The sequence below is a fragment of the Canis lupus genome, chromosome X (genome assembly GCF_048164855.1).
Source record: "Canis lupus baileyi chromosome X, mCanLup2.hap1, whole genome shotgun sequence".
In the NCBI taxonomy this organism is placed as follows: Eukaryota; Metazoa; Chordata; class Mammalia; order Carnivora; family Canidae; genus Canis; species Canis lupus.
In genome coordinates, this window is record NC_132876.1 from 123,693,399 (window position 1) to 123,710,933 (window position 17,535).

Consider the following 17,535-nt stretch of genomic DNA (forward strand, 5'->3'; position numbering starts at 1 on the left):
TCTCCAGCTCACATACACCAAACGCTCTTCCAGAAGGTGAAATCTGAAATTGTTTGCTTAGAGACAAAGCGTTTCTTAGGCCAGAGGCAATAAGACTCCTGAGGTCACGTCCTTGGGAGATGGGGCCAGCTGACTTTCCTTCACGGCAAACAGAATTCAAACGCGGGTGGGCATAGAGCTTTGCCAAAGGGACATTTGGTTGAAGGGAATGAAAACAGCCAGAAAAAAAAAAAAAAACAAGGAAAAAGTAATCCCAGGGTAAAGGGGAATGGAGAATGTTGGCGAAGAACTAAATTCTGAAAAAGGAGCAGCCCGGACTCTGAAGACCAGTCTAATCTCCTTCACAATGCTGTTCAATCCCAGTAAAAGTCCCATTTTCTCAAAGAAATATATGATTCCCTTCCCACTGGATCCCTCTTTGATTATTAGGTAACGAATATTGGACACTTGAACTATTAGTTGCATCTCCATCTTGTCTTTATCCATATTTCAAAACCCACCTCAAATATTTCCTCTGGGGGGGGACAGTAGTGGTCGCTGACCCTCCTCTGTGCTCCCAGAACCCTTCGTAAATGCTCAGAAGCAATGCTGACCGCGTGAGTTGCAACATTTTGCTTTTACCCAAACCTATTCCCCAAGACTGGGACCTGTGTGCCCAGGACTTTTCCCGTTGTCAGATCATAATAATAGTCAACATGCGTGTTTTCATCTACCCAACGTGGGTTGAATTGCTTTTCTCACGTCCTGGTCTTACAAAATTTCATTTATTGTTATTTTTATCGTTGAAGTGTAGTGAGAGCACGGTGTCACGTTCATTTCTGGTGCACAGCGCCGTGATTTGATAGTTGGACTAGTCTATATGTTATGCTATGCTCACCACACCCAGAGCCCTGCAACACCTGTCACCATGCAATGCTAGTAAAACATCTGCAGTATCTTAAAATAATACGACTGTGTTGGAAATCCGCAGTTCACATGTATCAGTTGCCAAAATATCTCCTATTTCATTATGGACTTACCGACGTCAGAATATCACTGTACGTGTTTACACCCAACCATATCTAGGAAACATAACATCGAATGCCAGTTATCTGTAAAGCTGAATTCACGGGTGTTCCCAGATTGTCTGTTATAGTCAATGCATTTGCAAAATAGCTCATGACTTCCCTCACCTGAGCTTCATCACAAGGCGCTGAGTGCCTTCTTATTTTCCTTGGCCAGAGATAAAAACGTGCTGAAAAACACAAACATGTGTTATCTTCGTGTTAATTACATTAGTCTCCATTGTGAAATCCTCAGAAGATCACAAAGCCGTATTTCCACTTCCAACGTTTAAAACTGGTTTTTGCAAAATCTGTCAGGACACGAACCTTCCACCATCAAGGACTCCGCTGCTCTCGCTTTGCTTTCAAGGAGCTCGGGTTGTACCGGGTCTGGGGTCCACCTGCTTCTTTGTGTCTCTTGAGTTAACAGACTCAGTCCCCAAACCTACCCTAATATAAGTCTGCATGACAGCATAGTCTTGAGGAGCTGCTGAACCTGACAGCTTCTACTCAGAACGTCTACATGGGATGAATTTAGGTCACCTTAAAAGGCGTAGTTGCTTAAATGTATCTACTGCTTTGGTTTTGCGTTAGCGCAAATCCACACCACTCTGTGGTGATTTTAGGATAGCTCATCGTCGTATCCCATGAGGGGGGACAAGGATGGGCACAGTGTATTACAGTGAAATTCATTTCCACGAAAGACAACAAGCATTCATCTTCCACCTGCAAGCTGTTACTCATATTTATAATTAAAATAATATTGGGAACATAATACGAACCACCTCCTTCATCAGTCTGTCTTACCCAAAGCAAGATGCCACAGACCACAAGAGAAGAAGCTACTGGCTAAGATATGGAAACGAAGGAAGGAGAGAGAAGGAGAGAAGCTTATTCAAACAAACATTGGTTTGTAATCAACCTCTCAATGCCTAAGCTGATCCACTGGGTTCTAGAAAATAGTCAGCCGGGACGCCTGGGTACCTCAGCAGTTGAGCATCTCCCTTTGGCTCAGGGTGTGATCCTGGGGTCTGGGATCAAGTCCCACATTGGGCTCTCCGTAGGGAGCCTGCTTCTCCCTCTGCCTGTGTCTCTGCCTCTCTCTCTCTCTCTGTGTCTGTCATGATTAAATAAACGTTTTACAAAAAGAAAAGAAAAAGAAAGGAAATAGTTAGCCAAGGAGTCTTCCGAAATCCCAAGTCTGCCCATGACAACAGAAACTAATCAAGAAGCAAGAAGAATCAAGAAGCTCCATCCTAATAAGGATGCCTCAACTCACCTGTCAAGTGATATGGTCTACCTGATGTCCAGGAGAAAAGAAGGGAGTCTTGAGCTCTTGCTCCTCCTCAACAGCCACCTGGACTCGTTAGCCAAGTGTCACCCTGCTGGTACCACCTCCCTCTGCAACGAGGAGGCTGGTCCACCCTCTGCCCACCCAGATGCTTCACATTTGTGAGACACAAGTGAGGCATCCTGATTTGCCTCCCTGATTTGCATCTCCTTGTACAAGCCCAGGGTGTGTGGCGGTGGGGGGGGGAATCCTAGTCAGCAAAAGCCTTGCAACCTTCCCTGCAGTAACTGAGACTTTTTATCTGTGACTACCACCAAAATGATTCATCAAGCCCAAGAAGGCTGGCTCTCCTACAGCCAGCCTACAGGGGAATGATCGCTTGATCCTGTTCACTGGATTCTGATGACTTCAGGAACTCCAGCGTTGCCTCGGGGCAACCTGTGTACCCAACTAGAGGAAGGAAAATACAATCTCTCCCCAACTCCCAGCATTATTTCTCCATTCTGTTCAGGAAGATGAACTATGAGGAATAATTTGGGGGCTCATGGACATACTATTTCTCAACACAATGCCCCAAGTGGATTACCATCAAGCAGCAAGTGAAGCATAGCGAGACAGAGACAATCTCCCATATGATGAAAGGATCTGGGCGTAGAAGAACCAAGGCATTGTTATCCTACACATGAAGAAAAGCTCATGAACACCCAGTTAAACAAACCAGAGCAGTTTGGGGATTAGCTGAACAGATTCTCATTAAAAAGCCCTCTTCCTCCAGAACATAGTTCTCTATATTTGTCTCTTTCTCTCTCTCTCCCTCTTTTTTTTTTTTTTTTTTTTGAGGGGGGAGATAGGATGTCTCATTGCAGGTGCCACTATCTGGTTCTACCATAGAAACCAGATCCTGGACCATCGGACCCAATATACAGATTATCCCCAGGCCATCTTTGTTGCCCGGGGAACTCTGCATGGGAATGGTATAAAAACACCAAAAAAAGCATGCATTAAGACGTTCTGAACCCATTCTGTGGAATGAGCACCACAAAGGGTATACCAAGTTTTCATCCTGAACAATAAAAAAAAGGCATAAAAGTGTTTCCAGATACAGATTCCCATGGCAGCTCCATAATCAGCGAGTTTAAAGTCTCATCGAGGGGTCCCTGGGTGGCGCAGCTGTTTAGCGCCTGCCTTTGGCCCAGGGCACGATCCTGGAGACCCGGGATCGAATCCCACGTCGGGCTTCCGGTGCATGGAGCCTGCTTCTCCCTCCTCCTGTGTCTCTGCCTCTTTCTCTCTCTCTATGTCTATCATGAATAAATAAATAAATCTTTAAAAAAAAAAATAAAGTCTCGTCGGTATGTTCATTCAACGGCCCTTCTCCTTCCACGTTCTGGGGGCTGTTATTATGCATCCCGTTTTTCTTTGTGTTGTGGGGTGAGATTCTCAGGGAGTTGCACGGGGCCCTTAGCTATCGTAGCATAAAAGGTTTTCCACACATGCACACTTGCACTCCGCGTCAGTAATTTGTTTTGATAGGATTTGCACATCTTGATATGTTCGGCACTTGCTGGCTGCCCCTTTATGTTAATAAATGCGACTAAGTGGCCATTACCTGTCCCGTTTCAAGTGTTGATTAATGCTACTTAATCAGCCATCCTTATATAATGCGATGCCACTATTATAAGCAACCATCTTAAAAGTCCAGAAACAAAATCATTAGAAGACAAGATGCAAGACGTCGGCCAGACTGGGCTCATGTTTCTTGAGTTGTATTCATCAGATACGATCCTATTAATGACGATGATTTGAAATCAACCCCATCCCTAGATTGAGTGCTTTATGGGAATGAGTTGGAAAACCCTGATTTTACCTAAATAGGTATGATTTGACACCTGGCTAGTCTCCTTGAAAGAAATGCATGAATCTTAAGAGGTAAACCTTAACAGATGCTTGAACAGGACTTTGAGGACGTGCAAACATTTGTGATCATGTTTTGGGCATGGTGTCCCTGGTCACCGTCTTCCAAGAAAAATTGATAAGATGCCTGCTTTGTCGAGGTTTGCAGGTTTCTGAGAGTGTAGACTCTGCCAGTGGAACAGGGCGTTGCCTCCAACAGGAGGTGGAGTTAGATCGTAAACACGCGCCTGTTTACCACGGATGGTGGAGAACTTCGTTAAGCTCCTTAGACTCTCTTAGTTCACGTTCCTAAAGGATGGAATCATGGTTGCACTATGAACCCCGCTCAAGGACCGTCCGTGGCTGCAGCCACTGATAATTTGAGGTGCCCCCTGGAAAGGGAGTCATCATCCTCATCCTTCACAATGATGAGATGCTGAGGATTGGATAGACCATACCAAGTGACACGGAATCAGATTCTTTCTGACGTAAAAACGTTGCCTGCCAATAATCCAGTGTCGGGGAGGCAGCAACACATAACTCATTTTTGCAATGAGTAACACACTGAGAATATCCTTTATGGAAAAGTGGCCAAGGGCGCTTGAGTGCCTCAGTCCATTAAGCATCTGCCCTGGGCTCAGGTCACGACCTCAGAGTCCTGGGATGGAGCCTGGCGCCGGGCTTCCTGCTCAGCCGGGCGTCTGCTTCTCCCTCCGTTCCTCCACCCACCTCGCGTTCTATCGCTTACCCTCTCTCAAATAAAGGAGATTTTTTAAAAAAGAAAATGAGCAGAGTCCCGCCCGACGTTGGAGAACTAACTCTTCCGCCTCCAAGCAAAATCGCATTCGTTCATTGCGACGCCGGGGAAGCGTTCGGTATCTGCGGTAGACATCACAGCCATAAGGCTGAGGCAGAATGGCTTGTTGCTCAACACACAGTCTTCAATTCCAGGACAGGAAGAAATGTGGAAATAACCAAGTGGAATAAAAGGCCACAGAGGAACAGCTGCACGCGTGCATCCTCGGTCGAAACAAGGGCGCAGATGAGAAGGTGGGAAAAAATTCTACTCGCGGGGCTCACAGGGGGATCTTGGCAAAGAGAACTCTTGGACTTGTCAAGTCCTGCCAAGGTGCATTTAGGGCAGGTCAAGAAGGTGAGGGTTTGCCGAGCGAAATCCACATAACACGGGAGCAAATAAATCTTGAGATGCTGGGAACTTTGACTTCACCACCTGGAATGGATTGTAGTTGACAGCAGCGGAGAGCTATTCAATGATTTATGACGGATTGTTGAAGTTGCAATGAGTTTGAGGAAAAGGAAAGCATCGATGGCAAAGAAAATGTGATGATTGGATGTCATGGCTCCCTCAAGGCTATAGGGTAGGACACCATGCGCATGTGTCATGGTCCTGGACAAGTGTGTGATTCCTCCTCAAAGGCACAAGATGCCTCCGGGACAGGCTGAACCACGCGGGGCTGAGTCCTGGTCCCAAACACGGGAGCTGGGGCCAGGACGTCTGTGATCCCCAGATACTGCCCCGCCTCCTGTTGCCGTACCCCCGCTCCAGCTTCCTGACACACCTGTCTTACAAGAGCACACGGAGGTGTGTCTCCTGCAGCCATCACGCTCCAGGTCAGCCCCTTCCACGCAGGCTCTACAGGGCCACCAAAGAGATGGCTCCCTAGCCCACGAGCTGAATCCCACTCTCGCGGGGCTGTCAGATGGAGCAGATAAATGCCCTCCGGCTCACTCTGAATTTCAGTGACACGAGCCACGTTCGTTTTAGGGCAAGCATGTTCCCACGTACTACACGGGGGCCTCACACAGGGGACAAGCCCTTGTTGCTTCTCAGAATCCAAGTCTAACTGGGCTGTTTGCTGTCGAGCCTGGCCTCCCCCCAGCCCGCGAGCTGCGGCCCTGCACACAGAACAGTTTGCAGGATTGACGACGCTGGTTAATGTAACCCCTAACCTCACCAGGAGCAAATACACAGTCAGCAGAGGCATCCTCCTCCAAATCAAGGCAGGGATGCAGCATCCACCTCTGTCTCCACTAATACTAAACTCTAGCATCGGAAGCTCTGCCAGTGAACATAAGAATCACAACAAAGAAAGGATGGGGTCATGCTATTATTTAAAAAAAGAAATCTTCAGCCCGGAAAACCAACAGTCCATGAAAATCGGATAAAACTAATCAACCAAAAGCCTGTAGATCCCTAAATCTACACCAAAGTGATGAGGCGCAGAGTCATAGCCAAGTACATGGCGTGAAGCAGAGGAGGGATGGTCCCCAGTTCCGAGGGACGAGGATGGACAAAGTGGGGGCGCAGAGCTGCCTGGGATGTTGGATCATCACAGCAAAAAGGAAACAAAAAGCACCTTGGGTGCCATAAAACATGGATGCCACAGTCATGGGTTGGGATGGTGAGTTCCGCCTTAGCCCGTGTGCCACTCGCCGATGGGACCTGTCTACGTCTACAGGGAGGAGGATGCGAGGCAGGCGGCGGGGGGGTGGGGGGACCACATGCTCAGGTGACATCCAAGCCACTCTGGGGAACAGCCCAGGGTCCCCGCTCTCCAGGAACCCAACCTGTCAGCACCTCCTTCAGGATGGACCCAATTTACTCCAACACACCCAGGCAATTAGGGTTTCAGCATGTGGTTTAGGGGTGGGAGACCCCACTCAACCCACAACACGCCCTCAAACCTGACCTGTTGCCCACTCCCCAGACATAGACACAGGCTGTTCACTTACCTCCTCTCCGACGCTGTACGGGAGGCCATCCCTCCTTGACCACCCCTCCTGGATCCCTGCCTGCAAACCCCATCCCTGGGAGCTTCTCCTGATGACCGCTTGTGCCCCATTCGGATGTCAGCTGCATGAGGCTAAGGACAGGCTTTGCCGCCCCCCATCTGCATTCCCAGCCCACAGTAGACCTCCCTAAACAAACCCAGGCTCCCAGCTTGGAACTTCAAGACGGAACCACGAAGCCAGGTCCCAATCTATGACCTCTCGCCGCGACTCAGCTGACTCCCCTTTTGTACTTAAAAGAAAACCAACGAAGACCCTAAAATGTTGCAGTTCATTTGAGCAAAAGGGTCTGTCTACAGCGGGCACCTGCACACCTCACATCGTCCTGAGCACGGTAGGGACAGGAGCTCGGGAAAGGGTTTTATAGGACGCTCACAGCTGGACGGCTGTTTGTGCTTGGTCCTTCCCCAAATTTCATTTCCTTGGGGACGAGTGCATTTGCTGGTTTTGGTTTGCTGTGTTCGTTATCGATGTATCAGGGCCACCTCATTCCAGCGCGCTTCTTGTTTAATTTATTACAGGATAACACGATCTTGTGGCCTCTTGACACGTCTGCTGTGGTCACACATTTTGACGTCACGATGAGGACCTCCATCCACCTCTGTGTGGGTCACCTGGAGCAAGTGCAGCCATGTCTCAGCCAGTGGCCTCGTTTTACCCGTTGCCCACTGCATTCTCCTTTCTGCGTCTTCCTTATGTATTTTCAGGTGACAGGTGTCAAGTACCCCGACATACCCTTGTTGGGAGACGTTTCAAATACAACCAAATGACCTTCATGCAGGTACATAAAGCCTAAAGAGCAAATGACGGACACTTAATAAATTATCAACGTGCCATGGATTGACGTCCAAGGGTGATCCCACCAGAACAGCATCCCTCGGAGTCTGTGCAAGCATTCCTTCAGCTTCGGATCTACTCCTGTTGAGAAATACTGAGCTAGAGACCGAAGGTGGAAAGTCTTTGCAGGGAATAAAATGGGATGATCGGTTGGAGACGTGATGTACGCAGAGCACCTGTGGGCTCCAGAACAGGAAAGACGGGCAGGCCCCGGGATAGGTAGCCGCGAGAGTGCTCTTCCTTGTGCCCGCAGCTGGGAAGGTCACAGTTCTCACAGCCGGGGTGTGAGCGTCAACATGCCTAAGGTTTAGGACAGCTGGGGTCATCACAGAAGGCAGCTGTACCGTCTTCACATCTAACGTCACGCACCCAAATCCGTGATTAAGTGCTAGTATCGAGTATTCAGGAGCACTGAACGTTCATTCTGTTGCGCAACCAGCAACGCAATAGGTTTCCATGCTGACAGGTCAAAAGCTCTCCTCAAATGAGAGGTCCGTGCGAAGTGCACCACCCAGGGCGACTCAGAGAAGCCGCCGCAGCCTCTCCCAGGATGGAGCTCAGGACACTGAGCTACTCATGATGAGTGTCGGGATGCCACACGCTGCTGGCTGGCCATGGTGCCTGGGAAAGCAGCTTCCTCCAGCTGCCTCACCCCTGGGCGAGCACTTGAGGGCTCCAGGCAGGCACCTACTCAGCGGGGCAGCCGGCTTCCGGCCTTTCTTGCTCCACAAGTCCCCTTTGCGTTTCCTTCTGGTGTCCTTTCAACCGAGGAGCACTTTCATCTCATCAGGTGTCAACAAACAGTTCGCAATTAGGACAGTGAAGTGATGCTAGCGCCATGAGCTTCGGAGACGGGGACTCCGGAAAATGTCCTGGGAGCCGCTCTTAGGCTTAACACAAAGAACGATCGTTCGAAATTATATTTAGGATATTTAGGATATATTTAGGTGAGAAAGAAAAGCAGGGTTACGGGAAACAAAGACGTTGTCACTCGGGAGCTATGTTCCCTCACTTTGCACTTTTCCGGCAACGAACTATTTTGGTTTTACTTCTTAGAAGGTATTTCCACAGTAGGGTGTAAGTTGGAGCTGTTTTCTTTGAATGGCTGGATTGTAAACCTCTATAAGCCTGTGTCGACAATGGAGGAAAACTGTGCTGGAGTCTTAAGTGGAGCATTTAGGGCTCTATTTTAAGAATATACACATTATGTATAACACCTATGTTGTGTTTATTATATATAATATATAAAAAATATGATAATAAATATATAGTAACATTTATTATGTATATAATACAAGATAGCATAGATATGTTATATTATAATAGGTAATATAGTATAATAATATACTATTAATATATATTTAGTAACATTATACTAATATATAATAAATATATGTAATATATGTAATATGTAATAAATTATATTTATTGTGTATATATTGTATATATTGTAGTAAGATGTAAAATATATGATAGTAATATATGAAAAATGTATATATTATAGTAATATGCAATCAACATATATTATAGTGATACATAATAAATATACATTATTGTAATACATAATAAATATATGAGTAATATATAATATATATTGTGGTAATATAATTATATATTGTATGTACTATTATATAATATATAGTACATATACATATAATATATATTACATATTATAGTACATATATAGTACCATATACACTCAGTATATATATACTATATACATATTATAGTACATATAATATGTATTATAATAATATATAATAAATATATATCATAGTAATTAGATTTATATTTGAATAGTACATAATAAACACATATAGTAATATATTATAGTAATATAGAGTATATATTATAGTAACATACATAACAGTATATTACAGCAATATATAATAAATATATATTTATTGTCTATATTATAGTAACATACATAATAGTATATTATAGCAATATATAATAAATTATATTACAGCAATATATAATAAATATATATTACAGTAATACACAACAAATATATTTAGTAATCTATATGATATATATTATAGTGATAGATCATAAATACATACATATTAAAATATGTTTTTAAATTTTTTTTTTTTTAATTTTTATTTATTTATGATAGTCACAGAGAGAGAGAGAGAGGCAGAGACACAGGCAGAGGGAGAAGCAGGCTCCATGCACCGGGAGCCCGATGTGGGATTCGATCCCGGGTCTCCAGGATCGCGCCCTGGGCCAAAGGCAGGCGCCAAACCGCTGCGCCACCCAGGGATCCCCTAAAATATGTTTTTAATGATCAGTAGGCAAAGTCAGCCAGCAGAGCAGGACTAAGAAGGAGGTGATGGAAAGGAAGTCGTCCCCAACGGATCCAATGTGGGTGAAGACGTCGCGTTGCTGAAGACTAGAGTGAGCACCTACATACCTCTAGACGTAGAAGCTGCCGGAGACGGTGGGTAATTTTGACAGGTGGGCCTCCGTCTCCAGTCAGGAGAAGCTCGGTGTGCGGCAGCAAGCATGGTGGACGGGAAGGCTTGGCTTTCCCACAACACCGGCAGTGAGACATCTCCCAAAGAACTTTCCAGGAGAGTAGTAAGTGGTTATGACCTAATCAGTCCCAACAGAATGTTAAGGGTGATGACACAACACAGGGCGTCTTGGGATCTTGGATAGAGACAGAAAGGAACTGGTAAGCAGGCCACCTTTTCCCAGCAGAAATACACATGGTGATGATGAGACTCTGGGAAGTTGAGACCCACTGGGTGGCAGTGCCCACGTCCTGCCTAGGAGAAGTCACAGGGACCGAGGACAGCTTTGGGGACGGCCACACGAAGCCACATCTGTGTCACATCCATGGGCCTCAAGACAGGCCATCAGCTCTCTCTCCACTAGGAAGTAAGTCTCCGTCCCTAGACAGGCTCCTCTCTACCAGCATCTGCTTCCATGTCTGCAAAACACGTGCAGCGTTGTAGCCATGTCACTGGTGGGTGACATGGGTGGGTGAGAGATGGAACAGGATGTGCGGCACAGCACGCGCTACATTTTAGGTTTTTAATTTAATTCATGTATTTTATTTAATTAATTTATTTACCTTATTTTATTTATTTTACATTACTTACATTATTAATGAATGCATTTTATTAATCTTGTTATTTTATTTACTCAATTTAATTCGTTTTATTTTATTAATTTATTTTATTTTATTTAGGTTACTTACGTTATTTAATTAATTTACTATATTTAATTAATTTAATTTTATCTTTTATTTACTTGTTATGTATTTAATTTACTTAATTTCATTTATTTTACTTTTTTATTTATTTACCTTATGTTAATTAATTAATTTATTTTTATTTTTATTTTTTAAATAATAAATTTATTTTTTATTCTGTCCAATTTGCCAATATACAGAATAACAGCCAGTGCTCATCCCGTCAAGTGCCCCCCTCAGCGCCCATCACCCATTCACCCCCACCCCTGCCCTCCTCCCCTTCCACCACTCCTAGCTCGTTTCCCAGAGTTAGGAGTCTTTATTTAGGTTACTTACATTATTTAATTAATTTACTATATTTAATTAATTTAATTTTATCTATTTTTTACTTGTTATGTATTTAATTGACTTAATTTCATTTATTCTTTATTTCATTTATTTACCCTATGTTAATTAATTAATTAATTTTTAAAATTTAATTCATTGATTTGAGAAATCTTGACATCCTGGGATTGAGTCTCTGTTCAGCCCCAAGTCAGGCTCCTTGCTCAGCAGGGAATCTGCTTCGCACTCTTCTCCTGCCCCTCCCCCTACTCTTCCTCTCTCTCTTTCTCAGTAAATAAATAAAACTTTAAAAAATTCTTTGCTTAAATTAATCAATCAATTTAATTTTATCGAAGGACAATTAAGACATAGCTTTATATTTCAAATATCTTTATCTATCTCTTGAAGAATTCCATCTTCCTGGCAGAAAAATCCAGTGGTTGTTTCATCTTTTTCTTGGCCTTCATAGATTTTAGGAGCCTTAGGGCCTCTGAGTGGCTCAGTTAAGCATCTACCTTGGGCTCAAGTCATGACCTTAGGGTCCTGGGATTGAGTCCCACCCACATCAGGCTCCCTGCTCAGCAGGGGGTCTGCTTCTCCCTCTCCCTCTGCCTGCCACTCACTCCCCCTGCTTGTGCTCTCTTTCTCTCTGTCAAATACATAAATAAAATCTTTTTAAGGAATGAATTTATGGGCAGGGAGTGTGAAGATCCTGAGGGCTGGGCTCTTAGCTTCACCACTTACAGCTGGGTGATTGGGGAAATTTAGCTATATAGACAACAAGGATGGTAACCACTCCTACCTCACAGGGTTCCTCTAATTCAAGAATAAAGGGAAATATGCTTATAAAGCCCTCAAGACCAGCACCTCGTGTCTGGAAATATGCTTATAAAGCCCTCAAGACCAGCACCTCGTGTCTATATATGGTATATATATATATGTGTATATATATGTCTGTGTGTGTGTCCCATATATATACATAAATGTTTATACATATTTAGACCATATACATTGGTAACATTTATATATGAGATATATACACCACATATATACTCCATACATATATACATGCCATATACATTATATACACACAGCACACACACACATATATATACATACACCATATATGTGCTCCACATATATACACACCATATACAGATACCATATATATACCCCATATATATGTACACACCATATATATTATATACACACAACATATACATATATATACACCATATATATATACACACCACATATAGATACCATAAATATACTCCAGACATATGCATACACTGTATATATTATACACACAGCACGTATACACGCCATATACATATATAAACACACTCACCATATATATATATACCATATATTTATTTTCTATATACATATATACACATACCATATATATAAGCACACACCATATATACAGAGTACATGTCTATATATGGTAACTATATGTAAACACTGTATACACCTGCCATATATATAGTATCTATAAGTCCATATTAAAATACATATTTATATATTATGTGTATGTATATACATTGTACATATTACAAATACATGAACCTCATTTCAGGTCTTAAACGCTTATTCCCTGAAATCTCTGGCGTCGGCCAAATCCCTTATTCCATAGCTCATCTCCCAAACATTCTGATTTACCTGTTGCTAAGATATCTGCTTTCAATTATATATAAATATATATATAAGGAAATGGCTCTTTTTTGGTGGAGGATAAGTCAGCTTCAGAGAGCTTCCTTTAACTTGCCTGAGTACAGATCTCCAGTACTGCAAATTCCGGTCCGTGAGGCAAGTGCACACGTCCCTTAGCCATAAGCAGGACAGGAAGAAACAGGCAAACATTCGTCTCTACAGATTGAAAGGCCACCACCTGCGCCCCCCCCCCATGAGAACACCCCATTGTAAAACAGGGAATCAAATAGCAGCCAGCAGATGAACCACCAAGGAGCTGTTTATTCATGCATTCTTTGAAATAACTATTGGCACTAACTTGTAGATTTGTAAATGAGAGGTCCAAATTAACATATTATTCAAGGATATTCACTGGTTACTGGGAAAAAGCCCCATAGCCTGGAGCCCCAGCTGGTTATTAAGCTTACCACTGCAACTAATGGCCACAGATCCATTGTCTCCTATTTTTTTTTAAGATTTTACTTATTTATTCACGAGAGAGAGAGGGAGACAGAGACACAGGCAGAGGGAGAAGCAGGCTCCATGCAGGAAGCCTGACGTGAGACTCAATCCCGGGTCTCCAGGATCACACCCTGGGCCATACACAGGCGCTAAACCGCTGAGCCACCCAGGCATCCCCATTGTCTCCTATTTTTAGAGGTCAAAATTCTCCAGTAGCTACCATTTGGCCAAAACCAAGCTCTGAAAAGGGCTGTGCTCCCTCTGGCCAATCTAGGGGAAGCTCCTGCCTTTGAGAAAAATAAATAAAATAAAATAAAATAAAATAAAATAAAATAAAATAAAATAAAAGAATAGAATAGAATAGAATAGAATAGAATAGAATAGAATAGAATAATAAAATAAAACAAAATAAAATAAAATAAAATAAAATAAAATAAAAAGATAAAAATATGTACCTAACGGACTCCAAGTCAAAACCAAAACTGAAAATCATACATGATGTGTTCATCTCAGTCAGTGACTTCTTCAAAAAAGGCAATGCATAGGCATTAAGGAGTGCACACGATGAGATGAGCACGAAGAATAAATAAAGAGAAACTGGCGCTGGTGTGGGCCTCGGGTAAGGAAAGGCTCCTTCGGGAAAGGGCGCTGTGCAAATTTGTACTTCCTGGTTTTCTTTTGCCGACAGGCCAGTGGGCTGTACATCATCAAAATGCCAAACTCTTCTTTTCTGACCCAGAATCAGGGTCAGACTGACTTCTGATTCTCACCTTACCATCTTTTAGCTGCTGGAATGTTTAAATGTGAGATAGGATCATATTTTATTATTTAACTAGTGGTATGTTTAAAACATCACGCAATTTTTAAAATTAAAATAGCTTATAAAAAAATAAATAAAATAAAATAAAATAGCTTATAAAAAATACTGTCAAAATGTAATTTTTTTTAAAGAGAGAGAGAGCATTCTCATGCAAACCAGGGTGAGGGTAGGGCCAGAGGGAGAGAGAGAAACCCAAGCAGACCCCATGCCCAGCTTGGAGCCCAACCCAGGACTCGATCTCCACAACCTGAGTTGAAAGCAAGAATCAGATGCTCGACTAAGTGCAAGCAACCCCAAAATGTAGCTTTAAAGCAGAAAAAGAGTAAATGTATAAAAGACCCCTTTAAACCTATGGAATGCTATAATTTTACATATGTAAAATACATTTATATATATTTATATATAAAATATATAAAGTGAATTTTTAATTTTATATATAAATTCACATACATTTATTTAAATTTTTTTTTTATGATAGAGAGAGAGAGAGAGAGGCAGAGACACAGGCAGAGGGAGAAGCAGGCTCCATGCACCGGGAGCCCGACATGGGATTCGATCCCTGGTCTCCAGGATCGCGCACTGGGCCAAAGGCAGGCGCTAAACCGCTGCGCCACCCAGGGATCCCCATTTATTTAAAATATATGAATTTAATGTTTATACTTGTATAGATTTACACATATTTACATACAGAATATGCAAAAATATATAATATTGTTTTATTTTATATGCATTAATTATTTATTGTATTTTTTTATTCTCTATATACTCAAATTGAATCTCATAACTCGGACCTCAAAACACATGGACGTTTGAGGAGTCTAAGAATTGAGTTCACATGTTTCTTCTTTTTCTTTTTTCTTTTTTTTTTTTTTACATGTTTATTTTTCTATGAATTAAATGTCCAAAACATGACATGTTGCCTTTGGGGGCAACATGCATTTTCATGACAAGAGCATGTCATTTAAGTCATCGCTTAATTTTAAACAAGTATGAAGCGACCTGTGCTATTATTTATATGATTTTAGTGTCAGTAAACAAGTACGAACTGACCTACGGCATTATTTATATCACTATTAGTATAAAAAAAAGTCATGTCAACACGTATCGAGGCTTATAATCCTTTCGTCTTTCTTTTCTTTTTAGGAACTGAGTGCAAGCTATCCCCACTGTGTGATTTCAGACACGGATGCATCTTTTCAAGGAACTTAGTTTCAGTTGGGAAGCGCCAAGGATGTCAAAGCCGGGGGAGCCTCTGGGTTTACATGCACCGGCGGGTGAGGTGGCAGCCAGAGTCAGAACGTAGGACAGCCAGTTTCTACTGGAACTAGCAGGCCACCAGGGTCACCTCCGTGGCAGGTGGAATGGATCCGGGAGGCCAGGCAGGACATGGACATTCTGCACGTCCTTGCCGGCAAAAACACGAACTTGGAAACTGAGCCAAACCACAAATCCTCCAGGGATTCAGCCCACACCCCTGCAACCTGCTACAGGAAGATACTTTGCTTTAGTGAAAACCTTAGTAAGCAGTCAGGTTCAGCCAAGGTTCGTTTTCTGCCACCACCACCAGTTCCTTATAAAACAGCACACACAAGCATTCTCTGTCATCTCTAAAAACCCCTGACTTTTGTTCCCTGGGGAGGAGAACCGCGTTTGCAGCCAATATCTCTGTCCCAGCATGGCAATTCTGAGACCCCAAATAAACACTAGGGTCATTCCAATGTTGAAAATCTATTATTGGGACACCTGGGTGGCTCCGTGGTTGAGCGTCTGCCTTCGGCTCAGGTCATGATCCCTGGGTTCTGGGATCAAGTTCTGCATCGGGTTCCCTGCATGGAGCCTGCTTCTCCCTCTACCTGTCTCTCTCTCTCTCTCTCTCTCTCTCTCTCTCTCTCTGTGTCTCATGAATAAATAAAATCTTAAAAAAGGAAAGAAGTAAAAGAAAATCTATTCTTATAAAAGAATGTTAAAAGAGAAGACGGTCACTTCTATAGACAGTGTAAAGACATCTGGGAAATGTCCATTCATATTTTTGAATCCTCTTAGTGAAAGAGAAATGCTGTATTACTCCCTTGGTACAGTAGCACACACACCTAGACACACACATGCACGCACACGAACTGACACTCTGTCGAAGCAAATGTGTGGCTTATAGCGTGATTCTACATCTTCCCCTCAAGGTCACAGAATAACACACAGGAGCTCAGTCATGAGGGAGTAAGATTGTGAACGTCAAACTTACCATCTTTTTTTTTTTTTTTTAATTTTATTTATTTATTTGTGATAGTCACAGAGAGAGAGAGGCAGAGACACAGGCAGAGGGAGAAGCAGGCTCCATGCACCGGGAGCCCGACGTGGGATTCGATCCCGGGTCTCCAGGATCGCGCCCTGGGCCAAAGGCAGGCGCCAAACCGCTGCGCCACCCAGGGATCCCAAACTTACCATCTTTTATGTAATCAAATAAAACATAGAAAGTGTAATGAAAAAATAGCTCCATGTGGTTATGCTTTCTTGAGAATACATGTTGTAAAATCTAAACATGGATCAAGTATGTCTTTTCTATTTTTATTTATTTTTTTAAGATTTTATTTTTTTTATTCATGAGACACACAGAGAGAGGCAGAGATACAGGCAGAGGGAGAAAGAGGCTCCTCGCAGGAGCCCAATTGGGATGGAGGCTCAATCCCAGACCCGGGATCATGCCCTGAGCCGAAGGCAGACGCTCAACCGCTAAGCCACCCAGGCATCCTCGGATCAAGTATTTCTGATGAAAACTTAGTGTCTGCATTGACATGGCTGTAGGCAACAAATACTCATCAGATTGTGAAGACAACGTGTTAAAAAGAATGTAAAATAGCTCGTTGATTACTTCCTACACCAATTATGTGTTGACACGGTAAGATTTTGAATATATTGAGTAAAGCAAAACACACTATAAAAATGAAAAAAATATCCAATAAACAACATGGCTCCAGATAACTATGGCAACAAATGTAAAATACATAAGAATGATACAAATCTGCATTAAAGAAACGAATGGACAAAAACCTATAATTCGACAAAGGTTTTTTTTTTTTTTTTAAGTTTTAAGAAAAGAAAAATACACACCTTTCCTTTAATGGGAAAATTTAGTACTCTAGAGATACAACTCCTCCCTACG

At 42.8% G+C, this 17,535-nt stretch overlaps 1 protein-coding gene and 1 long non-coding RNA gene across 8 annotated transcripts in view; one reads left to right on the forward strand and one right to left on the reverse strand.

The window, feature by feature from the left end:
• The window catches only part of LOC140627479 (arylsulfatase F-like), a 31,975-nt gene extending 21,531 nt beyond the window's left edge, over nt 1-10,444 (reverse strand). Inside the window, exons 1-3 of one of the 7 annotated variants that reach the window (XM_072815845.1) lie at nt 10,292-10,444; nt 8,846-9,003; nt 1,173-1,234 (exon numbers count right to left, since the gene is read on the reverse strand). In XM_072815845.1, the coding sequence (XP_072671946.1) occupies nt 1,173-1,183 (11 nt within the window). In that variant the 5' untranslated portion in view covers nt 1,184-1,234; nt 8,846-9,003; nt 10,292-10,444. Of the gene's footprint in view, nt 1-1,172; nt 1,235-2,322; nt 2,414-6,981; nt 7,228-7,352; nt 9,004-10,291 lie in introns of those variants that run through there. The other 6 variants (XM_072815843.1, XM_072815844.1, XM_072815846.1 and 3 more) reach the window with 6 other exon arrangements.
• Nucleotides 10,445-10,503: 59 nt separating this feature from the next.
• LOC140627277 (uncharacterized) lies at nt 10,504-16,096 on the forward strand. Its single transcript, XR_012026103.1, has 2 exons — nt 10,504-10,761; nt 15,522-16,096. It is a non-coding gene; the product is annotated as an uncharacterized lncRNA (long non-coding RNA).
• Nucleotides 16,097-17,535: the final 1,439 nt, after the last annotated feature.